The sequence below is a fragment of the Doryrhamphus excisus genome, chromosome 5 (assembly GCF_030265055.1).
Source record: "Doryrhamphus excisus isolate RoL2022-K1 chromosome 5, RoL_Dexc_1.0, whole genome shotgun sequence".
NCBI classification, from domain to species: domain Eukaryota; kingdom Metazoa; phylum Chordata; class Actinopteri; order Syngnathiformes; family Syngnathidae; genus Doryrhamphus; species Doryrhamphus excisus.
Window position 1 is genome coordinate 5,057,550 of NC_080470.1, and position 27,236 is coordinate 5,084,785.

The 27,236-nt window shown below is 39.1% G+C and overlaps 1 protein-coding gene across 2 annotated transcripts in view; it reads right to left on the reverse strand.

Annotated features, from left to right (window-relative positions):
* Positions 1-26,551, reverse strand: part of ror1 (receptor tyrosine kinase-like orphan receptor 1) — a 122,693-nt gene extending 96,142 nt beyond the window's left edge. For both annotated transcript variants that reach the window (XM_058073557.1, XM_058073556.1), the window contains exon 1: positions 26,144-26,551. In XM_058073557.1, the coding sequence (XP_057929540.1) occupies positions 26,144-26,240 (97 nt within the window). In that variant the 5' untranslated portion in view covers positions 26,241-26,551. The remainder of the gene's footprint in view (positions 1-26,143) is intronic.
* Positions 26,552-27,236: the final 685 nt, after the last annotated feature.

Consider the following 27,236-nt stretch of genomic DNA (forward strand, 5'->3'; position numbering starts at 1 on the left):
TAAAATGTAGGAACAGTGTGTTTTGATAGAGCTGAAAGGTTGAAACAGGAAGTTTAAAACACTCAGAAGCGTAAAGTAAGCTGAACGGTTCACAGATGACTGAGATGTATGTGTTTATGTATGTCACAGCAGCTTGGACTTGTTAGACACACAAACACTTCTTTTTCATCTTTCTGAAGTCGCCGAAGGACAAAACACGAAGCAGACATTGTAAACACAAGACATTCAAAAAAATGAATAATTACTTCTAAATGTGTAGGAAAACACACAGTAGAAAAAAACATTCACGCTACAAAAAAACAAAAAAACAAACACGCTCAGCCGTTCAAACCTCACACCATGTACTGTAGCCCAGTGGTCGCGTAAACATACCGACTTATTCCTATAACTCACACTTTCTTTCTGATCTGACTGTGTTCAGGCGCACTCGGAATTGTTGGTGTTAGGCTATATTGTTAGGTTATATTTATAAATTATTACAAACTTAGGGTGAATGAAAAATAAATAAAAAACATTTTGGATTTTTTTTTTTGCAGAAAAAGAGATGGGAGGGTTTGCCAACAAATAAAAACAAAAAAATATTTTTGGGAAAATAAATTTGCAAACTTGCAAGGTCGTGGATCAATGTTGTTTTTGAAAAAGCTTCTTGTTTTAGTCGCATTTTTGTATTTCTCGATGTGATATCTTAACATCTAGATTTAGTCGACAAAAACAAATCGGTTTTGTAAAAAAGTTAGTGTTGGGCGAGAATTGTTTTTCATTTTTATTCACGTACCCGAATTTAGGAAACCTGGGCTGTAGTATTGTTGTTTATATATTTATAAATTATTACAAACTTAGGGTGGATGAAAAATAAATAAAAAGTGCTGATTTTTGGAGAAAAAAACACAGATAGGAAAGTTTTCTAACAAATAAACACAAAAATAAATTTTTGGAAAATAAATTCACAAACTTGAAGGTCGTGGATCAATGTTGTTTTTGAAAATGCTTCTTTTTTTAGTCGCATTTTTGTATTTCTCAATGTGATTTCTTAACATCTAGATTTAGTCGATGAAAACAAAAAAAATTGTCAGTTTTGTAAAAAAATAAAAATATTTACATCAATAAGCATTGGAAATTGGATGAGGGGAAAAAACATGCGTAAACATCCCGACTTATTCCTATAACTCACACTTTCTTTCTGCTCCGACTGTGTTCAGGTGCACTTGGAATTGTTAGTGTTAGGCGAGAATTGTTTTTCATTTTTATTCACGTACCCCAATTTAGGAACCTGGGCTGTAGTGTTGTTGTTTAAGTTATTACAAATTTAGGGTGAATGAAAAATAATAAAAACTGCAGATTTTTGGAGAAAAAAAACACACATGGGAGGGTTTTCCAACAAATAAACACAAAAAAATATTTTTTGGAAAATAAATTCACAAACTTGTGAATTCACAAAAAGGTTATGTATCAATATTGTTTTTGAAAATGCTTCTTGTTTTAGTTGCATTTTAGTATTTCTCGATGTGATATCTTAACATCTAGATTTAGTCGATGAAAAAAATACATTTTATTCAAAAAAAATGGTAAAAAATAAAAATATAATTTACGCCATTAATATCGGAAATTGGATGAGGGGAAAAACACAAAAGTAAGGCATCATAACTTAAAAAATACCTGCACAAAAGGCAGAAATGTCATGCATTTTAACCATCTGATACCATCAAACATCATGCTAGCACACTGCCTTTTACCACTCACTTCAAACAACAACATTCTAATCTTCTCTCTGAAAAACTAACTCCAGGCTTGTACTGGTGGATGGTGGGTCTGTATTCATTTTTGGGTCAAAAGAGGTTGGAGACCACTGTGATAGACCACCCACTAATATTTTCGCAGACTCTGCGGGAATCCACTTTTGTGTGCTCCATTTTGTCTCAATTGATTCAAGAGGGAATTAATCATATTAAAATCCTCCCAATCAACACAATTTTTAATGACCAATCAATTTTACGAACCAGTTAATAACACACATTGTTCACTTGAAATATTTGTCCAACTATTGTGCATGGAAAGCTTTTGTTGCAAAGAGGATGGGGTTGGGAGTAGATGTAATCACGCCCAGAAGCATTGCTGTCTGTAACTACTTTAACAGCCCATGGAAAATTCAAAGAAGCTGAGAAATTCCAGACCTAATTACACAGTGACGGCGTTGTTTGGTTACATGAAATATGACATTATTGCCGTCAGACGATGGCATGATCAATTCAGCAATATTTCCTTCCAGCTGCAAATAGGGGAGGTTATTGGATCAACAACCACGTTCATTCTAGGTCAATCAGACAAAAGGGTTACTGTCAGTGTGCTTTGTTTATTGTAAGACAATCAGCAAAAGAATAAAAACATGTTTTCCAGTAAGAAAACTCTTCAGTGCTGTTCTTGGCTGCTGCTGCTCTGGCAACATTTACACATGCAGTCTTAACACCATATTGACAGGCAAATGCATCCTCATGGATTCATTTTGATTCAATTCAGCAGCAAAGTAATAGTAATGGTAATGGTTTTATTTCATTTGAACATGCATCAGATTACAATTGAATGCATCACATAATCAGTTCACAGTTCCACATGTCCAAAAGGAGTAGGAAGAAGCAAAGCTTATTAAATCCTACCCCTCCATCTGGTACTTTTACAATCAGTAACTGTTACATTTGTTCACTTCCTGCTTTCCATAATATAGTCTAAAGTTTTTTTTTTTTTTTTTTTTTAATAATGCACCTCGTACCGAAGTACGAGGTGATATGACCATACAATGACATAACGGGTACCATAGTAAGTGTCAATATAATGATATATAAAGCACATCATGACTGGTTCAAGACTCTTCATTTAGTGGTGAATGCAAAGTATGGACAAAAGTATTGGGATAATTTTGTAATTATTTAATTGATACTATTGTATTTACCATCTAATAAACATAAAAACATTTACCAATATGAGTTTAAAATGAAATAAACAACTCTTTTAAAGTTTGCTCTTTTAAAAGGGGCGATGCAATGACGTCAGCCTCCCTATTTGGCTCTGAGCTCCTATGGTGGACAAACGCAGCATTGCAGTGCCATCCATCCATTTTCTGTGTTTCTTGTCCTCCAATTAAGTGCTTTGCTCAGATGAAATGCATTGTGGGAAAACATTAAAATGTTGTATTTTCATTAGAATCTCATATTGGTACATGTTTGGATGCCTTTTGAGTGCTAAGCTACTGTGTGATGAATTCACTGTTTGTAAGACGAGTCAAACTGTTGTATTGAGTAATGACTGCTGTATACTGTATTTGTATACTGTATACTGTTTTTTTTTTCCAAAACACATGTTTTTATTTTTCTGAAACCCACACTGAACTTGTGCATTTTTCTGCTTTCCTCTCAAGTCGGAGTTCAGTAACTGTTGGAGCATGATGAGAGAACAGATTTCTTCTTTAATTTAATCAGACAATAATTTGGCAGCTGGGTCAGCCAAGAGGACAGCGGTGGGAAAAACTGAATATCCGCTTAAAGCAATAGGACTTTTTTATAGAATCTGAAGCACAAAGCAAGGTGGTCCTGCGAGTAAAAGGGGGAAAGTGCACAGAGGGGACTGTGTGAAGTGGCCTGCGATGAAAGAGAAAAAGGTGCAATGTGGAAGACTAGATTAGATCCAATGGATAAGACTAACAAAAAGCCAACAGAGAAAGGAGTGAAATGGCGAACAAGAGCCTGAACTTATTCTCGATGGGCTGATGTTGCTGGCTAGAGGTGGAACCGAACCAAAAAGAGGGGGAGTTGTCTGTGACGGGGGGGTTCTGCCATGGAACACCTGCCTTCACTTAACCTCTTTGCCTCAATTTCTGCTTGAGCTGCTTCTTTCATCAACTCCTTTGACTCCCAAGGTTACGGACAAAGCCGAGGCTAAAACTCAAGCAAGTCGACGAACACTGTGTAGAGCGCATTACCAAATGCAACACAAAAAAATAAATATATTCAGTCATATTCAACCCACTATCTCGTTTCATTAACATTGGCATGGTAGCTTTGGCGTTGGGCTGCTGTTCACCCGACGGACGCGTAAGGCAGCAATTAGTCCACCTGCTAAGTTTGTTTTCCCAGTCCTTTTACCCTTACGAAAAGAAAACGTATTTATCAATATATTACTCTAAATATATTGTATTATATTATAATATATTATTTTTCCATTATACTTTCCAATACATTACATATTATAAATACATGGAATCATATATTTTGGTACATATATTATACAATATATTATATATTCATGTAATATATGGCAATATATTGCAGAAGATACAAATGATTGCCGCTTAAGTCTATCTATCTATCTATTGAAATATATTAAATCCAAATATATAATATATGAGTTTATATATCCCAAATTATATGCAATTTTATATATGTAAAAATATAGTCCTTTTTTGGTCTTGATCGCAAGATATTTTTTATATGTATCAATATATACACATATACGTATGATCTATGCATATATTGCAATATATTGGAAAATATAAACATAAGATCCCATATATGGAAATATATTTCCTAATACATAGCATTATATTTGCTAATATACTGCAATATTTTTTTTCCATGAGGGTACCCCTAAAAGTCCAAAAATAAGTCGGTATTAGAAATTGAATAATAGCAGTGTACCATAATACCACTATTACACTTCCCAAACCGTTTTCCTAAGCAAATCTAACACATCCAATCTGACATTTGTTCATATTGACTTAGAAGACAGATCAGCCAAGCGTTAATTAAGGTACTCGGTGACATATTCTTATCATTTAGTGCATTAAATAAGTCTTCACCGCCATTCATCGCACTTCTCACATTCTTGGTTTTCCAAGCACTCATTTCCTTATCTGGAAATCCCTTACGAAAAGAAAATATATTTATCAATATATTACTTTAAATATATTGTATTATATTATAATATATTATTTTTCCATTATATTTTCCAATACATTATATATTATAAATACATGGAATAATATATTTTTGTACATATATTATACAATGTATTATATATTTATGTAATACATGGCAATATATTGCAGAATATACAAATGTATTGAAATATATTAAATCCAAATATATGAGTTTATATATCCCAAATTATATGCAATTTTATATATGTAAAAATATAGTCCTTTTTTGGTCTTGATCGCAAGATATTTTTTATATGTATCAATATATACACATATATGATCTATGCATATATTGCAATATATTGGAAAATATAAACATAAGATCCCATATATGGAAATACAATTCCTAATACATTGCATTATATTTGCCAATATACTGCAATATTTTTTTTCCATAAGGGATCCCACAGTCACTCCAAGAGTATTAATGACCAACACACACACACACACACACACACACACACATAAATGTGGTTAAATTGAAATATTTGCCATGTAAGTGGTAGTCTACTTGTGTAAATAACTACCGTGCGTACCCAAACACATCATTTTCTGCTCCAAGGCGCAGTGACTCAACATTTAAACGTGGTCACCTGACTGCTCCACGGACCAAGTTGGTAATTAGGTCAGACATTTATGACAAGAAATGTGACTGCTAGTGAGTGGGAGCAACTTTTACTTTCAGATGCTTTTCTTTCCGTGTTGGCACATTTTAGAATAACCCCAGAAAACATTGTTACTCCAACACAAACTGAGGTAACGAGTTAATTGGATTACAACAGTGTTGACCCAAACTTGGAGAAATCAGGTCTCGGTTTACACTCGGAGTAAAATTAGTGCTTAAGTGTTGTCAGCCAGTCGGTATATGCAATAAAACGTGTGTGGCTCCTCTGGAACTATGCTGGGGAAGAAGTATGTCTTGGTGGTCTTCCGGGACACAAGACTGGACTGAGATGCATCAGATTTTGATTTGCATGGGCTATTTTGGAGATCCCAGAAGGAGGATTTTCCTTTGATTTTCCCTCTCGACGGAGACATGAGAGTGCAAGCAGGGTGAGGTCTTGCATAGCTCTCCAAGGGCTAGTAGGCTTATTAAGAGATCCGTAAAGGATGTGTACACTATTCATATTTATTATAGGACACCGCCCTGACGGAAACATATATAAAGTGTAAATAAATAAATTAGTCTGATGAAAAAAATAACGACTTCGACTGAGAACTGTCATAGCCAGATCGTTCTTTTGTTAGATTTTTACCGTAGCTTTATTTTGTTTTTTGATTTATTTTTTTTAAAGCACTCCTAATGAGGACCCTATAAATAAACATCTCATTCTCACAATGTTTTCCACCAAAAAAAGACTAAAACGGCCAAATAAACAAACAAACATATAATAATAACACAGTTTAGAAAACAACAACTCTGTTAGCAGCCTAACTTATTGGATTAAAATCCACAGTTGTGATATAAAATTGTTGGAAAAACATTGTTTCAAGTTTTAATTTATGTTGGTTGTTGTTATTGAAGAAGCTGCCAAAACAAGTTGTATTTTACTTGTACCATGTACTGGTAATCAGAATGGTACAATCTCAATCATGTGACATATTCTACGATTCTACTGCAAGGTCAACGAGCCAATCAGACTCCTCTGAATCAAATCGTCAAGTACCATAATTTCCGGTGTACAAGCCACTACTTTTTTATGGATGTCCGATAATTATCGACTTGATATCAGTATCCAAATGTGATATCGGTTCTTATCACTTACTACAGTATTAATTGTCCCTGTACCCTAGAAACCGCCCATGAATGATACGGGAAAAGGCCGAAATGATACTATGTCAAAGCCCAGGGCAGTGATACTGATAAAATATAGAGTTTAACCATGTCCAGTATCAGCCCCCGTAGCTGTCCACTCAGAGCGTGCTGCTCTGGTATCGTGCCCGTGAAACAACCAATCAGAGAACAGCGCACGAGTGCTTAGTGCCTAGTGCTTCTCCAGTCACCAAAAAACCCAAACTTGATTAATGGAACTTTAATTGTCAGACATTGATAAGATAAGACTGTTGATAAAATATTATTGTTGAAATATTTTTGCAATTATTGTGTTTACACTGTTTAGATATAATACATGTAATAAACGCAACATTTTCTGGAAACAAAATGGTCTTTTGATTAAATAGTACGTGATAATAAGCTCATGATTAAATAGTATGTGATAATAAGATCATGGTGGCGGCACGATGGTCGAGTGGTTGGCGCACAGACCTCACAGCTAGGAGACCAGGGTTCAATTCCACCCTCGGCCATCTCTGTGTGGAATTTGCATGTTCTTCCCGTGCATGTGTGGGTTTCCTCCCACATTCCAAAAACATGCTAGGTTAATTGGCGACTCCAAATTGTCCATAGGTATGAATGTGAGTGTGAATGGTTGTTTGTCTATATGTGCCCTGTGATTGGCTGGCAACCTGTCCAGGGTATACCCCGCCTCTCGCCCAAAGACAGTTGGGATAGGCTCCAGCACCCCCGCGACCCTCGTGAGGAAAAGCGGTAGAAAATGAATGAATGAATGAATAAGATCATGATTAAATAGTATGTGATAATAAGATCATCACATGGTTTGTCTGGTATCAGGCCAGGTATCATGCCCCCAAGTGTCAGTATCGTATTGTCAGTACCGGTTATAGGTGATACTGGCACCTATAACCTATAAATATCGGTAACGGATTTTTTCCTGATCATGAAAAACAATATTTTTAAAATGCAGTATACGACACATATGTGTTCATTCCACCACAGGAGATATGTCATGTTACACATATCGGTATCGGAAATTGAGAATTGGACGATATCGGTTTTCAGCAAAAAAACTTTTTTTCCTTACACTTTGAACCCTGCGTCTTCCTGCGTCTCATACAGCGGTGTGGCTAATTGATGGCTGTGTTCTAATCTCGCGACATCTCCTTTACTACCTTATCCACTTGAAAAGGTGGAGTGACTGCCAGGCCCGAGATGGAATGCCCACATGTTATGAAAGAAGCAGGACAGCAACATCTGCCTCCAATGAGCCACACGAGAGAATGAAAGCTGTGGATAGTCGTTGATGGACGACGCCAGCACTAAAAGCTGTGTTTAACAGAAAGCCAGATAACATATCACAGCCCTGTTTGGAGGCGACGTTCTAGAGCTGGTCCTGGTGCAGCATGAGAGGGAAAGCCTAATTTTAACACATCTGTTGCTCAGGCCAAACAACTTATCAAAACCATCGGTAAAAATGGATAGTGTTGATTCTTGCATGGTTACAAATCAAATGTTTTATGTTGGGTTTTTTATTTTTTGCAGCAGCTTGTACGGTACAATTTATGATTTGCTGATAGAGCACGCAGCCTGAGATCTTAGTCATTTGAGACAAAAGCTGCTTTTCAGCTCTGGAGGTTGCTATCTCCCTGGGCTCAATTCAGATAGCTGAAATATGTCAGGTGCGGGTTTTAAGTGAGGGTTGGGAAAGAGTGGCGCTGCGCTTCTCTTCCCATCATGGCTGGGATGAAAATGGCTTTCCCATGCCAAGAGGCTGTAGTCGCTTCTGCAGAGGTTGTGTCCTTGTCTTCTTCTCTGGAGATGATGCTAAAAACATCTTGTATATTTGGAGACTATATTTGGAGACTTGTAAATTTGTGGCCCAACGCTTAAGAATGCAGTGACTGAAAGCCTCTATACTGCCCCAACTATCACCAGGAAGTGTGCGCTTGCTATTGATGTCTTCATTTCCTAGAGCAGGGGTCTCAAACTCAATTTACTTGGGGGCCACTGGAGCTAGGGTCTGGGTGTGACTGGGCCGCATCAGGTTTTCCAAAAACAAAATGCATTTATTAAAAACAAAAAATGAATAAACTTTGCTTTGGTTTCGATTTTCTACAATAAAAGCTCTGATAAAACATTCCACAGTTCTCAAATATCATAATTTTTATTTTTCTACACAAAATAAGATGAAAAATAAATAAACAAATCAAGAATAAAGAAAATCAATCAATCAGTAATAAATAAATCTAATAATAATAATAAAACGGCAAATAATAAAAACTTAAGAAACCACATATAGCTGGTGGGTAGACAAATTACTTTTTTTCAGATTAAAATGAACAAAGCATTATTAGAGCCCTGTAGACATGACAAAACACGACTATAGTCACATTTATACTCTTTTTATTTACAACATATTGCGCAACTGCAGGGTCTTGAGACACATGCTAACTCGCAAACTAGAGAGCTAGCGACCTAAACGGTAGCCTTCAAGTTATTTCCTTTAAACTTAAATAGCCAAAAACTTACCACTTCCACACGGATAGGGAGGATAACTATTAACAGTTATTTAACCTTTAACATGAACATTAATCAAACGTAATAATATTTTCTGGGTACATGATACCATACAGCATCCATATCAAACTTGCATGGGCCGCACTAACATTAAACTTTCATATCAAGGCGGGGGCCTCAAACGAGTGTCCTGCGGGCCACATTTGGCCCGCGGGCCGCGTGTTTGAGACCCCTGTCCTAGAGGAACATTACAAGTAATGGGAGGATTTCAGAAGAATTTCTTGTTTTGTCATATTTGACATTACGTTGTTCATCAGGTGCAGACGAGTTATGACTGGAACAACGATGCTTCTGCAGGTTACAGCCAAGTGGTGCTCCATTTTGCCTCGAATACTACAGGAGTCAGTTCACTGACGATCGGTTCCACATGATAAGAAATTGCAGATACCACAAGCTGAGGTTTCGGATCTATGAGTCACATCTGTGTTTTTTAACGTAGTCAGGTAGGTTTTGTCAGCAAATGTTGAAATGTAGCTAGAAAAATATTAGCAAACATAATCATCACACATGCATGCATTCACAGCCACACTAAAATATCCTAGAAATTCAACAGTAATGATAATGTAGCCAAATGCATTCATTCATTCATTTTCTATCGCGTATACTCACAAGGGTCGTGGGGGGGCTTGAGCCTATCCCAGACTTCGGGCGAGAAGCGGGGTACACCCTGGACTGGTGGCCAGCCAATCACAGGGCACATATAGACAAACAACCATTCACACTCACATTCATACCTATGGACAATTTGGAGTCGCCAATTAACCTAGCATGTTTTTGGAATGTGGGAGGAAACCGGAGTACCCGAAGGAAAACCCATGCATGCACGGGGAGAACATGCAAACTCCACACAGAGATGGCCGAGGGTGGGCGGTTATAAACGGTCCACCAAAAATGTCCATTATTTGTGTTGTGCTATGTTATGTAAACGTACCCTAAACGTTTTTGTAGATTTGGCAGGTGTGACTAAATGAGACCTGACCGAGGGTGCAATTGAACTCAGAACTCCTAGCTGTGAGGCCTGGGCACCAACCACTCCACCACCGTGCAGCCTGTTGCTAAATTATGTACGATATTAAGAGGTTTGTGTTATCCGACTTGTGTGTGAAGCCGTGAATGAGTCAGGCTGATTAGTTGTGTGTGCGTGGGGGGGGGGGGGGGGGGGCTGCATGTGTGGATACAGCTACGATGCATTCACTGATAGTCTCAAAGTGGGCGTACCTAGAGGAGGGTCGGAAGCAGGAAGTCCATGGAGGTCCAGAATATGGATAATCTAGAAAGCTTTCTATGATGATTATTGTGTGTAGCTGCTCTATAGGAGTCATCAACTCAATACAAAGCATAATAGGTCCCATTTGATGAAAACACAGCTCTGGTATCGGAATTACATCAGCAGATATCCAAATCCAGGTATCCGGATTGGATCGTAAGTGAAAAAAAAGTGGATCGTTGCATCCCGAGGAGAAACAATGGTTGAAAAATGAGAGTGTGAGACAAGGAACTACAGCAGCCCTGTACCAGGTGAGTTTTCCTGAGGGCAGCTGGAAGTATTTTTTCCCCTCATTTAGCAGGTCATGAAAGAAACCACAGGCTGCCAGATGTGACAGAGGGCACGCACCTTACACACACACTGTAAACACACACACACACAAAATCCTCACTCTCCGAGGGAACTCAATCTAACCTAGTGTTCATATGTGTGTGGCACCGATTTACTACATTCCAGCATAAGTCCGAGGCAGATCTCTATCGGGGGGGGGAATGTCCATCTCATTAAAATGAATGTCAGATGAAGGAGACAGAAGGTGAAGACATCAAAGAGGCCCACAGAGAACTGTATAAATCTGGACTTAAACTCCATATAAACCCATTTTCATCTCACCTTCAACTTTAACCCCAAACATGAATGTGTCGCGTTTACATTAAAACCATATTTGTGTTTTGCTTTCCCTCGGAATCAGACCGCAGCACACCTATAGCGATGACGCTCCCTTGTACCGAAAGCTCACCGCTGACCTACTTAGCCCTTTTGTCATAGTCCCCACATATCACCCCCTGTGTAAAAAAAACTGCTGGCTGCTAATTACTTTCACATTACAGAACAGCCCAGTGATCTTGGTGGCTTTCCAAGACCACCTACACTGGGACTCGGGGAGTGTGCACATTTGCAACGCATACCAGCAATCACACTTGATCTGCTTTAATGTGCAAGCCCAGATTGAGGGGAAAACACGCTGGCTGGCATCCACCACGTAACGAGGAGTGAGACTTTGAATTCCTGTTTTTTTTTTTCTTACTGAATATAAGAAATAAATGTCTTATTAGAAGTCATATTAACACTATTACTTTGTCTTGCTGCATTTTCAAGCAGAAGCACTGTATAATAAATACTAGTTAAACTGTACTCTCAACATAAAAAAAATATGTCATGTCTTACCTCCTGCTACAGTTTTCCATAAAGCTGAAATTTCCAGGCAAACCACCGAGTAATGAGGAAGGATGTTTGATAACATCTACTCTGTCATCATTCTCTGGGCTGCGGTTGCAATGAAAAAAAGTACTTTCGATTGTTATAAAAAAAATTAAAAAACAGACAAAGACAGTATAGCTACTAATGGAAGAGCTGGCAAACTAATGGGACAAATTCCAACAACAACACCAAACGTTGTGTGAGAGTACATGATATGAAATGCAAATTTTCTGGTCCCCATAATTTAGGAAAATTGGTAACAGTACTTGGCAACAACACTATACGCTACAAAGAAGTACTTGTGTATACTTTCTTGATTACTTGCTTTATAAAATTACAATTGACATGCTTTGCTTTGGACGGAGTGCAGAGTGCAGCCGAGAAAAAAAGCAGCCATAAAATCAGAGTGAATGTACAGTACACTAAAATGTGAAACGTCGCAAAGTACATTTTTTAATCTATTAATCTATTTTTAATCTATTTAATCTATTTTTAATATATTGCTTTGTCCCTTGTTACCAAGTGAATAAAAAATAGTGTGTAAAATATGGAGTCAATTGACGACAGTTTGTCACAGTCACTGCCTATCGATGTCAGCGTGTGTGATCGCTCACGTTTCAATCACATTCACTCGACTTTTCCACCATCTTTGTTTATGCATTTTGCCTGGCTCTTGTTTCTTCTGTGACTTCCAAATGGGACTCATTCATTCATTTATTCATTTTCTACCACTTATCTTCACGAGGGTCGCGGGGGTGCTGGAGCCTATCCCAGCTGTCTTCAGGCGAGAGGCGGTGTACACCCTGGACTGGTCGCCAGCCAATCACAGGGCATGAGATGTAGTAGTCTACAATGGTCACTAGGTGCCAGTAAAGCTCCTGTAATGTTACGTGAGACACACAAGCACCAGACTTGTTGGAACAACAGATGTTTATTGCGGGTTTAATTATTTCACAAAAGCAACACACACGATTATGAGACTTATTTATACCTCACATGTCTTATTTTCTGTTTTAATGTCTACTACATTTGGTATTGCGAGTGTAAAGGTGACTATAGGGGTGTTAGTTCATGTCTAGAGGGCTCTAATAATGTTTTGTATGCTCCAACTACAAAAATATTCATTCATTTTCGCCCGCTTTTCCTCACGATGGTCGCGGGGGTGCTGGAGCCTATCCCAGCTGTCTTCGGACGAGAGGCGGGGTACACCCTGGACTGGTCGCCAGCCAATCACAGGGCACATATAGACAAACAACCATTCACACTCACATTCATACCTATGGACAATTTGGAGTCACCAATTAACCTAGCATGTTTTTGGAATGTGGGAGGAAACCTGGGGAGAACACGGGGAGAACATGCAAACTCCACACAGAGATGGCCGAGGGTGGAATTAAACCCGGATCTCCTAGCTGTGAGGCCTGCGTGCTAACCGCTCTACCACCGTGCAGCCCAAATGTGACTTTATTTTTTTTTAATTGTAGTTAATTCAAATCTACAAGTGATTGTCATCTTCATGAGGTACATGCATACTTTTTTTTTTAAATGTCACTTAACAACCTTGCCCAACCTCTTCCACTATCCACTCTGATTTTCAGCATCTGCTTGCACTCCTAAAATGTCCAGTTAGAGGCCACTGTGCCCCCTGAGCCCTGTGTATGTGCAAGCATATTCTTACAGCCTGTACATTTCTTGGTACTCAAGTGCCTAGCGCCTCCTAAATCCATGTTTCAGTTGCCATAAGGGTTGGATGAAAGAGTAAGGTAATGAGCTCTTGTGGGCAAAGCTTAGCACCACTAAGGCAACCACGTCGAGGTTAAGCAAACAGCCTGTGGGATCACGCGGGCCTAAGCCTCTTATATACGCCCCTCTGAGAAGAAGATCATTGACTTTTGATAAAAGGGTGAAGGTTAAGAGTTGTCAAAGATAGAAGGACCAACAGTACTCAACCAATAATTAAGCCTTGTTAACACCATGACACCGTAACATTATAGTCGGAAAATGAATATTAAATGAGTGTGGCAGAGGCAGGACTAGCTTGGAAATGAAGAGTTAATGTAATGGTAATGGTTTTATTTCATTTGAACATGCATCAGATTACAATTGAATGCATCACATAATCAGTTCACAGTTCCACATGTCCAAAAGGAGTAGGAAGAAGCAAAGCTTATTAAATCCTACCCCTCCATCTGGTACTTTTACAATCAGTAACTGTTACATTTGTTCACTTCCTGCTTTCCTAATATAGTTTAAGTTTTTTTTTTTATTTTATATTTTTTTATTTTTGTCACGCACCGAAGTACAAGGTGATATGAGCATCCAATGACATAATGGGTACCATAGTAAGTGTCAATATAGTGATATATATAGCACATCGTGACTGGTTCAAGACTCTTCATCCTTGTATTTAGCAAACATCAACTGCTTGTATTGTTTCTTGAATTGGCTCATCGTTGTGCATTGTTTGAGGGTCTTACTCAATCCATTCCATAGTTTGATTCCACACACTGAAATGCTATGGCTTTTTAACGTAGTCCTAGCATATAAGTGTTTCAAATTTAGTTGTTCCCTAAGATAATATTTTTTTTCTCTTGTAGAGAAGTTTTTTTTTTTATTTGGGCAAATATATGAAACATTACAGTGCATTTCTTACATCAATCAAAATATAACTTTCCATTATTTACATTTGTATTCAACAAATCTTCATCTGATCACAAGCCCAAAAGGAGTAGGCTGAAGCAAAAGCTTATAAATACCTACCCCTTTTTGCAAGATATAATCATGTTCATGCCACAGTCTTGTTTTCCCCAGTTATTATTATCATTGTAATATTATTATTGTTATTATCATTATCATTATTTTCATTATTGTTATAATCTTTAGCATCAGTACCATTATTGTTGTTATTATTATCACCATTAATATAATCATCATTAATATTACCATTTTCATCATTATAGTTGTAACAATTTTGGGATTTTTTTTTATTATTTAATTTTACAGACTTCATTGCTTCTTGTAGAGTGCTGTACCATATCAATCATTTCACCCTTTCTACAAAACTGTGGATGAATTTTTCCTACTCGATGGACCTCTTCCTCTTTCCCTCCACCGGTCCCCCATCTCCTGCTGTGAATTGCTGGGCAAAGGAGTTTCATTTCCTGACCTGTTGAAATCAATGCCTCTGAGAGAGCTTGGAGTTGGGGGGGGTGTTCTAGACAGACAGAGTCAGATATATAGAGAGACAGGAAAACAAGACTGAGGTGTAAGAGGCCTGTTGGCCTGTGGGAGACAACCGCACCGGTCGGTAAACTTAAACTCTGGTTGGTTCCAAGTCAGCGTCAGCCTTGATGAACATCCATCGGGACTTTAAAAATACCCGGTCAAAGTGGATATACTGTATATAAAAACAGAGAGGCTGATTTAAGTCAATTTTCCCCTCAACACTCCCCCTTCGAGGGATTTTTCATGGCAAAGAGTGAGCAATTCAATAGGGAGTGGCTTAAATGTAAAAATTGCATGTTAGGGGTATTCCAATTCAAATTGCTTGAAGCGCCCCCATGTTCCGTATACATGTGTGACGGAACATGAAGGAGAGTAAAGGGACGAGATAATAGAATGCAACAACACATATTCACCTCTTATGGTTATTCCATCTCCTTCCATAAGCGCTCTGGCAGATGTCACCGCAAAACCCCACAGCTATTTTACACGACTCCCTCAAGTCGACAAACCTCAAGTTAACTAATCAGGACACAGTCCCGACAATGTGCTACTCGTTCCTTGAACTGGTGCTCTTCTTTAATTACACCCGCATTCTGGACAGTTAAGGGAAACACTTTCAAAGTGTTGAGAAAAAAGGTGCTCAAATTGCTTTTAGAGGGATTTTATGCGGAAACTGAGTTTGTCAAAATTTTGGGTGGTGTCGAGCATGGCATAATTAGCTTTTCAAGACATACAGTGTGCTTTATAGATTTGTCACAGCCTTCAATAAAAATGAGGGAAACATGGCACATGTACATCAGGTGCTCGAGTCGGCTTTGTGTGAGTTATGTGGCAACAATCTGGAAAAGCCGGTATGATATCTAGCTTAGTCGTCAATAAATAGTTGCAGCTCCAGTCCTAATATAGTATTAAGCTAATGGTTGAATTCCCCACATGGCACACATTTAGGCTACTAGTCCACTGGGCCGGTGCCAGTTGGTGCCAGTGCGCGCCAATGCAATTTGCTGTGGCGCCTAGTGTCGCCAATAAGGTGCCTAGTGGCTCAAACTGCCTCCCAACTGGCTCGTAGTGGCCCGTAACGGTGGCAAAAATGTAGTTTGTCAGCAAGAAAAATGTTAAAAATTTTCGTTGCGTCCACCAAGTGGAACCAAATGTCACAAACAATCAGTCTACTGGAATCCACTGGAATTTAATGGCGCGACTTGGCTTGCGCCAATGATGCTAGGAGTCCACTGGGACGCTGCCAGTTGGTGCAATTTGCAATTTGCAATGCAATTTGCTGTGGCACCTAGTGTCGACAATAAGGTGCCTAGTGGCTCAAACTGCCTCCCAACTGGCTCGTAGTGGCCCGTAACGGCGGCAAAAATTGAGTTTGGCGGCAAGATAATTTCAAAATGTTTAAAAGCTTTGTCGCGTCCACCAAGTGGAACCAAATGTCGCAAATAATCCATCTATTGGAATCCACTGGAATGTAATGGCGCGAGCCAGGTTGTGCCAATGATGTTAGAAGTCCATTGGGCTTATTAGTAAGCCTGCTTACTAATAATGCTAGGAGTCCACAGGGCCGGCGCCATTTGGTGCCAGTTTGCGGCAAAGATTACGTGATTGGCACATAGTGGCTCTGAATAACAGCAACATGCCGAGTGAACACTAATTCGGTGCCACAGCAAGCCACTACGCGCCAATCACATAATCTTTGCCGCAAACTGGCACCAAATGGCGCCAACCCTGTGGACTCCTAGCATTATTAGTAAGCATGCTTTTCCATATGAAACTATACAACTATTTATCTCGCAATGTCCCTAAAACTTGAAGACAAAATGTGAATCCTTCCAACTACCTACATTCCCCAACAAATAAGGAGGCTCATTGTGTGAGAACATGAACCTTGTGCAAATCACACACACGAATCTCCCGCTGTAATATTTGGTTTATTTACACAGAGCACAAATATACACACATTTAATAGGGTCACTACAGGGTTAATTTAAATGGCTCACGATTACATGCTTTTTTTCAAAGTTCAATTCCCTACAGCCCAAATAGCTTCAAACCCTAGCATGGCACTCATTAGTACGTAACATCTGCATTTGTCTTGTGCAAGCCTGATTAGTATAAATAAGTGTGCTAAATTAGTTAACTTAGGAATCAGTTTGGACTCAACCTAGTTAGTCTGCATGGGGAAAAATCCAAGTGAACTCTCGTATTGAAAACACCCTTGGAAAGACAAATATTTAGAATGCAATCCTGCCCGTGTCATAACCATATTTATACAAATATTCTTTGTAAAACATTCCCATAAAAACTGAGTGTAGTATTTTACAAAGACATAATTGAGGTTAGAGGGAACTCGGTCTCCCAGTTTGCAGTTTGGGTTTCCTTAGTCCTTAATGCAATGCAAACAGGGTTTAAAAGATTTACTCTGACATATATATAGGGGATTTAAAACATCAGGTTTTATCCCACCCCCTATTAAATGAAATGTAGACGGATCTACACCCATTAAGCCAGGACACGGCTAGCAATGGTGGACACGAACAAAGGTGTAATTTGATGAAATTGCAATGAAGCACGGCCTCAAGGAGCTCTTTAAGACAGTAGTATTCCCTAACGACCTCCACGTTTAACTACACCAATTCAGCACTGGTAATTGATATGCAATACAGAGTATGTGTGGCCTGTTCCATTAGCCTCATTAAAGACTCGCTTTGTCGTCTGCATACTTGTATACATAAAGTGGTATTAGTATTCATTATTTATGTGGCAAGCATTTTCAATAAGAAGCCTTCAAATACATGGTGATGAGATGTAGTAGTCTACAATGGTCACTAGGTGCCAGTAAAGCTCCTGTAATGTTACCTGACACACACAAGCACCAGACTTGTTGGAACAACAGATGTTTATTGCGGGTTTTAATTATTTCACAAAAGGAACAATAATCCCTAACACGGACTATATGACTATAGGGGTGTTAGTTCATGTCTAGAGGGCTCTAATAATGTTTTGTATGCTCCAACTACAAAAATATACAATTTATAAATAAGAAATCTATGTTAAAATTCACTTATCACAGTTGAGGATAAATTTAAATGCAATAAATGAGGAATTACTGTAAATCAGGGGTCTCAAACACGTGGCCCGCGCGCCTAATGTGGCCCGCAAGACACTAGTTTGAGGCCCCCGCCTTGATATGAAAGTTTAATGTTAGTACGGCCCGCACAAGTTTGATATGGATGCTGTATGGTATCATGTACCCAGAAAAAATTATTACGTTTGATTAATGTTCATGTTAAAGGTTAAATAACTGTTAATAGTTATCCTCCCTATCCGTGTGGAAGTGGTAAGTTTTTGGCTATTTAAGTTTAGAGGAAATAACTTGAAGGCTACCGTTTAGGTCGCTAGCTCTCTAGTTTGCGAGTTAGCATGTGTCTCAAGACCCTGCAGTTGCACAATATGTTGTAAATAAAAAAAAGAGTATAAATGTGACTATAGTCATGTTTTGTCATGTCTACAGGGCTCTAATAATGCTTTGTTCATTTTAATCTGAAAAAAATAATTTGTCTACCCACCAACTATATGTGGTTTTTATTATTTGCAGTTTTATTATTATTGTTGTATTTATTTAGTACTGATTATTCTTGATTTGTTTATTTATTTTTCATCTTATTTTGTGCAGAAAAATAAAAATTAAGATATTCGAGAACAGTGGAATGTTTTATCAGAGCTTTTATTGTAGAAAATCGGAACCAAAGCACTGAAAAAGTTTGCATATTTTTCTGTTTTTAATAAATGCGTTTTTTTTTTTTGGAAAACCTGATGCCTTGCCCAGGCCCTAGCTCCAGTGGCCCCCAGGTAAATAGAGTTTGAGACCCCTGCTGTAAATTGTATTTCACAACAGAATCAAGAAAAAATGACTGAAAAAAGGGGTGGGGTGTAGTGGAAATTATTAATTTGGCAAAGATAGAACTAACACAACATTGTGTCCAGGCTGGTCCAAGAATAGAGATCACAAAAGGAGGTAATCCAGGGTTGCTATGGTAACAACAGACAAGCTATTCTCCTGCAAGTCAGCGTAGCATCAACACAATTTTGCAGCTGATATTTTAAGGTCAAAAAGTACATATTGTGGCTTTGAACCTGACATTCAATGGTTTGATTTCATGGTGGGTTTTTTTTCCTCTTTCTCCAACAGACTGACCTCCTAGGCAGAGTAAATTGCAGGAAAAGGTTTTCATGCTTGGCTAGAGTTTACAGTTTATAGTGGTAAAAACTTTATCAAACGTCTCCAGCAAAGATCAGAGGGAAGTGTGTTTATCCCGTGATGGAACGCCTGCTTCGCCAAAGCAATGTTACCACTAAAAAATAAACACGCTCCACGCAATCCAATTTAAAAAGGCAGTCAGAGCGGTTTTCTGCCAATGTTACATGGATGCGGGAAATCAAGTCAAGTTTCGAGGATTCGTACAAAGCCTTTGCTTGGCATGGCATAGATCAATAAAACAAGAAAACCCTAGATCCGTCTCCTACAAGATTGCCCCGACCAACCCGAGCATATTGTCAGGACATTCCAGCCAACAAGTCGGTGGAAAAGATGTGTAACCTTTACTAGGCTCACACATCATAAGGAAACTCCATAATAAGTGAATTCCACATCACACAGGGGAGATAGAAACACTAAACACAGGCTATGTGATACATTCGGAAAGAAATATTCTGCATACTTTTAGAGGACTTCAAGTAAACATTAGCATACAATATACTGTGTGTCCTTTGTAGCAGTGGACCACATTGACAGAATTTTGTGACAGGCTATATTTTTTTCCCAAGCTGTTTGTTTGTGTTCAAAATAACTTCAGTTCTGAATGAATTTGGACGGAATTTTCAGGATTTGCCGATATGGAAGTACTGATTCAATTTGGAGGGTTATCCGTATCACCTTCTGGATCCAGCCATTTTTTAAAGGCTTCTTTAACATTGTGAGATAGGACTATTTTTGGGCATTTGTGCATATAACACTCGAAAAAAAAAATTACAGGACAAGTTTCCAACAGGTTATATCAAATATCAAAGCCTGATCCCCAAAAAACAGGATTATTATTTTGGTCTGAATCACAATATGGGGGGAACTATGGATTTTCTAGTTACTGATTTTTATACTGCTTAAGTCCCATTTATTCACACTTGCCAAATCTACAATTTTTTTTAGAGTACATAAAAGTAGCACAACACAAATAATAAAAATTTTTGGTGGAGTTTGCATGTTCTCCGCGTGCATGCGTGGGTTTTCTCCGGGTACTCCGGTTTCCTCCCACATTCCAAAAACATGCTAGGTTAATTGGCGACTCCAAATTGTCCATAGGTATGAATGTGAGTGTGAATGGTTGTTTGTCTATGTGTGCTCTGTGATTGGCTGGCAACCAGTCCAGGGTTCACCCCGCCTCTCACTCAAAAGTCAGCTGGGATAGGCTCCAGCACACCCCCGCCACCATTGTGAGGATAAAAAATGGATGGATAGTTTTGTCTGTTTTTGTTTTCTCACTCTTTGACTTTCCTGTTCCCTCAGGGCCAACCATGGCCTGGTTGTTTGTCTATATGTGCCCTGTGATTGGCTGGCGACCAGTCCAGCCCGAAGTCAGCTGGGATAGGCTCCAGCCCCCCCGCGACCCTTGTGAGGATAAGCGGTAGAAAATGAATGAATGTTTATGACTTTTAGAAGGACATAAACAGGATTTCTATGCTGTAACTATGAAAATGTTGCATATATTAAATTATTATTGAATGCGCCTTAAACAAGAAACCATTGTAAACACATTTTTAATAGCGAAATAATTACAGGCATACGGTATTGGACTTTACACATATGTATACCAGCACTTTAACATTACATCTTGTTAAAGCATCTTCCTGCTGGAAAATGTTGAGTGAATTGGCTTGTGAGACAGCGCCCTCTGCTAGATTCATTGTATTTTTTTCTCTCTGCAGATAGAGCCTTGAAACTTTCTATTATTTACCAGCACTTTAACATTACATCTTGTTAAAGCACCTTCCTGCTGGAAAATGTTGAGTGAATTGGCCTGTGAGACAGCGCCCTCTGCTAGATTCATTGTATTTTTTACCCTCTGCAGATAGAGCCTTGAAACTTTCTATTATTTACCAGCACTTTAACATTACATCTTGTTAAAGCATCTTCCTGCTGGAAAATGTTGAGTGAATTGGCCTATGAGACAGCGCCCTCTGCTAGATTCATTGTATTTTTTTTCTCTCTGCAGATAGAGCCTTGAAACTTTCTATTATTTACCAGCACTTTAACATTACATCTTGTTAAAGCATCTTCCTGCTGGAAAATGTTGAGTGAATTGGCCTATGAGACAGCGCCCTCTGCTAGATTCATTGTATTTTTTTTCTCTCTGCAGATAGAGCCTTGAAACTTTCTATTATTTACCAGCACTTTAACATTACATCTTGTTAAAGCGTCTCCCTGCTGGAAAATGTTGAGTGAATTGGCCTGTGAGACAGCCCCCTCTGCTAGATTCATTGTATTTTTTTCTCTGTGCAGATAGAGCCTTGAAATTTTCTATTATTTACAATTTAAAAGTGGAGAAAAGAAAAAATGCGGGAGAGTGAATGCCACACAGAATATGGCTCTACTGTACGCATTTAGGATTTAGCATTTATGGCCCCGGAGATTTGCAGATTTTCGGTCAATATGTATTTTTTTTTTTTTAGGAAATAGGCAATTTTTTCCACAGAAAAAACATCTCATTCATCCTTAGGCTGCAGTAATACAAATTACGTGATAACACAGTACAGCATACATAACCAATACTTTGCGATCCTTTAATGACCTTGAAGGTCAGTTAGCAGTCACTAGATGGAGCAGCTGATCTGAACTAGTTGACACGGCTCCCCATTTTTAACCTGCATGTAAATGACTCCCTTTATGTCTGTAAAAATGTCAGATGACACAGACCAGCACACAGACACATCTCAGTAGCAAATAGTTCAGGACAAGCTCTAATACATTAGTGCCCCCTCGTCTAGATGTGAAGTGCCTTTAGTGTCAACATTGCACTCTGTTGTAGACTGTAGCGTGACAGCTGGGGCAAACGTGATCTATAGGCTTCCTCAGTGTTATTAAATAGCTAAATGCTATTCTAAACAGATTTCACATAGGGTCTTGTGCTCCGCAGATGACCTTTTACCTTCTCAGATGAATACCCCACGTCAGGAACATGTACACAATTTATGTAGTCGGAAAACTTTGTCGTCAATTTATTTTTATAGGCTTGTCACAGATTATTACTTTGCAGTTTAGGGTCATAGATTGATTGATGGAATGAGCATTTTGAAATAACGCCATATGGAGGACACATTTCAACACAATATTATAACGGAAAATTGATATCTGTTCTTACATATTGATTTTTCTATAAGGTTTCTATAGAAGCAACACAATAGGCGCATCTGCCTCACAGCCTAAAGCTTCTGGATGTGAATTCTATGTGGATTGTCCATAAGGTGTGAATGTGAATGGTTGTTTGCAGATATGCGTCTTGTGATTGACATTGATCTCAGGCGAGAAGTGTCGTACACCTGTCAGTCAGAAGGCACGTATAGTATAGACCAGGGGTGCTCACACTTTTTCAGCATGCAAGCTACTTTTAAAATGACCGAGTCAAAATTATCTACCCACTACAAAAATGCAAAACATCTATTTATTTTCAAATGTATTGAGGATTATTTGTGCGTACAATGTATGTTGATGTACCTTACATAACCAAATGAGCCAATATTGCAAAACACACATAATTAACTATTAACATTTTTTGTAATTACCTCCACATTACTCCACATTTCCCTTCTTTGGTACTGCGATGGTAGAATGGCATATGAGGCAAACGCACTTCGAAAAAGACATTGTGAAAAAAAAAGTCCACCTCCCATTCCGTATGGAAGTGATATGTTTTTGCCTTTTTACTTGGTCCAGCTACTTCACTCATTTTAGTGACCATAAACTTTAGCGAGGGCTTAAAATCTGACGCAATTCGCCGACTAGCTTAGCACTTTGCATCGTTGTTTACGCATGAGCAGTGACCTAAAGGTCAAAATTCAGTTGTCATTTGACTGGTTGTCCTGTATGTCAATCAAGTAACGGGGATGGATGATAGGCTGACATCGTAAGTTCTGCTGCACTTAGAGACGTTGTTTGATTTGATTGGTCGCCCGAAGGGCAACATTCAGTTGTCATCTGAATGGCTGCCCTGTATATCAATCAAGTGACGGCTAGGATGATATTTTTTTAATGTCACGCTGCGATCGACCAGCGATCGACCAGTACCACCTCCGCGATCGACCGGTAGATCGCGATCGACTTAATGAGCACCCCTGCTATAGACTAACAACTAGGGGCGTCATGATAGACCCAGCAAACAAGGCGGGACAATACACTTTATTGAGATGATGAGAATGAGACGGGACTATTTCAACATTTGAGTTACAAAATATCGAACTGGATGAGGAGACTTCTTTATTTTTATTATTTTTTTGTATTTACCTTTTATTTTTATATCTCAATCCAACCAGTTGAGACAGACCGCTGCCCCACAAGTGTTTTGTCCAAGGTTAATAGAACTGATTCACAGAAGATTATTTTTCGAGTCGAACCAGGAAGTAGCTAAATCCATGCTACGCTCACATTGATCTGACAAATCTTAAGTAACTTTGATCAATTTCAGAGAGAAAAAAAATGGGTGACGCTACTAACACAGAGGTAGGTTTGGATTGCAATGTTTATAGTGTGCGTAAAACACTTAATGCGCGGTTCCAATCCTACCCCGGGCACTGCCACTTTCATGTTACGTGTATTACCATTCACAGTAGCGATGGCGTAGTTCACAATCTGACTGGTGAGACAGCTTTTAATCTACGTTTCAATCTTGCGAGACCTCGTGACATCCCTACTAACAACCGTTCACACTCACATTCACACCTATGGATAATTTAACATGCATGGTTTTGAAATGTGCCTGGACAAAACCCACAGGGAAAAACTCCACACAGAGACTTTCCAACTATAAGGCAAACGTACTTAGCACTACTCCACCATGCTGTCCATGCAAGAGTTGTTTATCTTCATGACGTTTACAATTTGATGCAAATTCGAGTGTCACTTTAACATGCTCTATAGTGACAGTGTACTGTTTTTTCTTTAATGACTGATTCCTGTTCTGAAATATTATGAGCCGCTTTAGCACTCAGGCTCTATTGAAGTAGCAACACTTCAGTGACCTCTGACTGGAGGCTTGACAGCGGCAAGTTGAAAGGACGCCAGCCAGCCACGCCACTCCGTTTCTGTCATGTGTCCTCAGTCACTTTCACAGAACAAACATTGTAGCCAGCGGCCTCTGATCACAGACTACTGAACCCATCTTCTCACATGCAGAGGCGCCATGTTTCTCTTTGTCTTCTGTTCTCATTACAGTGTGGTCAACGCACAAAACATCTTCATCTGTAAACACAGGGAAAGCTTTTTCACGGGAAGTGAACATAAGATTAAGGTTGATGGTGCCAGAGCTCAAGTTTGACATCCACAATACCGCAGCAAAGTTGTCTTCTTATTCTCAATCTAAGCATATAAACAATAGGGGAGAAATGTTTCAGAAAGATTAGGTCCACCTATGCAATCTAATGTCGGTGTTCCCCACACATTATAGCCCGCCACAAATAAATCAATGTATAAATAAGGACTGCCATAGATGATGCATGATGCTGTTAAATTTAAACTATAATCACATAGTATATGAGTATCAGTGTTCGCTAGGCTATAAATTCATTTATTTGCAGCGGCTATTAATAAGTTTGGACCGCCACAAATACATTTGGTGCAACTTTTTTTTTTAAAATCACAATTGACTCTTCAATTTAGTGACATACTACATACTATGTACATAATCTTTAAAATCAATGCACGCTTACTGAGTTTTTTTTTTTATAAACTTTCGTTATGACACAAACAAAAATGTTACCAGTTCAGTCAGATATTTTTGGAAAATAATTTGTGTCACGGCCAAATATGCAAAACAGACAATAACAGCAGCTCTCCCCCGTATCTCCATCACAACCCAACACCACAGATAGATTGTAGTCCAGTCTGTATAAACATTATAATGCCAGGAAAGCAAAAGATGCATGACTTTAAGAATTGTTGCTGGTGGAATTTTATATATTGAAGTTATTTTTATTTCCCAAGATTTAGATTTTTTCCCCAACCAAAAATACCATTCTCTGGTTGGGGGTACTTGGATGTAAATAAATATTCCACATTCCAATATGCTGGCAGAGAGTGAGGTCATATTGTAAAATATTTCAGTGAAGAGCAAAGAAAAACCTGCCGCCGTAGAAGAAATCAACTTTTCACTTTTGAGCTTGTTGCATCCTCATCCAGCTTCCAAAATGTGGCTCAACTGTCACCTAAAGAGGTCACCACTTCGGCCTCCTCCTTATCTCTAAATGGGGGTTAGGAGGCACAATAGCTCTCCAGCTGCCCGGCTAAGAAGCTCACATTGTGGGCCTGAGGAGTCAAGTCCTTCCCTGTGTGGAGGCTCCGCACTGACAATGGGGCCCATCATCTAAATAGCAAAGATCATTTACATGAGAGGGGAGGTTGCTTTGTTTGCATGGGGCACTGTTTAAATTACACGTACGGGATTATCACTCTCAAACAAAAACCAATAGAGGACGGAAACAAAGACTTTTTCAACTGAGGGCCGCATAATGAGAAAAATTAAAGGACCACTTTTTTATATATACAGTATTCATTTTGTTAGAAGACAAAACTATGTGTACTTAAAAGACAATCAGTGATTTTGTTAATTATTAGTGTCAATGTTTCAAGCTACACTGTGAGTTTTTGTTACTTTTTGTTAATTTTTACCCAAATTGGCCCCCGGGCCATGGTTTGGATACCCCTGTTTTACACCTTTGTGATGAGCTCAGCATCACAGAAAAGTCAGTGTACTGTGTGTGTGTGTTTTAGGACGGATATGAATCCACGCGTGGGTTGATGAGGACTACATGATAAAAGCAGGGAAACAAAAGTTTGGAAACTCACCGGCAGCTCCGAAGTCCAAGATGCCGATGAGCAGCACGGCCATCCAGCCTGGACATCTCCGAAGACACCCGCTCGTCGCTGTCCGACTCGGATACATTCCTCTGGGCTGCGTGTTTCACCTTGGTCCGCTTTAAACATCCACCGCGGTCAAAAGTTGCAGTTGGGAGTACCTCCACACACAAAAAAGTTGGCGACTTAATGGAAAGTTGCACAAACTCCGTGAATGGATGAGCGTCTTAAAGAAAAGGTGAGCTTCAGTGCTGGTTTTTGCTTGTCTCTTCCTCCTTGACTTTCTCCTCTCCTCTCTGTCTGCTCAAGTGATCCCGATCCTGCCCACTAAGCTCCCCAAGTCTGAAGACACCATGGAACACATGGTCGCCTTCAATACACGTGTCGCCACCTGGTGGTCATCATAGGTATGGACATATCTGCTTATTTCATTGGCCGGTTCAATCACATAAAAGTGAAATTGACTTATGGATTAAGTCTTAGGTTCAGTCAAACCTTGTTTATTGTGACTAAGTGGATCTAACCGTGATTCTTTATTCATAGGTGAAATATTTTTATCATGAGAGCATAGAAAACATATTTACAATCTTCTAAATAAGGCTTTTAACATTATTAGAGCCCTCTAGACATGAAGTAACACCCCTATAGTCACCTTTGCACTCATATTGCCCAATATAGTAAACATAAATGGGCTGCACGGCCGACGAGTGGTTAGCGCGCAGACCCTAGGAGACTAGGGTTTAATTCCACCCTCGGCCATCTCTGTGTGGAGTTTGCATGTTCTCCCCAGGTTTTCTCCGGGTACTCCGGTTTCCTCCCACATTCCAAAAAAATGCTAGGTTAATTGGCGACTCCAAATTGTCCATAGGTATGAATGTGAGTGTGAATGGTTGTTTGTCTATATGTGCCCTGTGATTGGCTGGCGACCAGTCCAGGGTGTACCCCGCCACTCTCGCCCGACCACAGCTAGGATAGGCTCCAGCACCCCCGCGACCCTTGTGAGGAAAAGCGGTAGAAAATGAATGAATGAATAAATAGGGCTTTTAACATTATTAGAGCCCTCAAGACATGAAGTAACACCCCT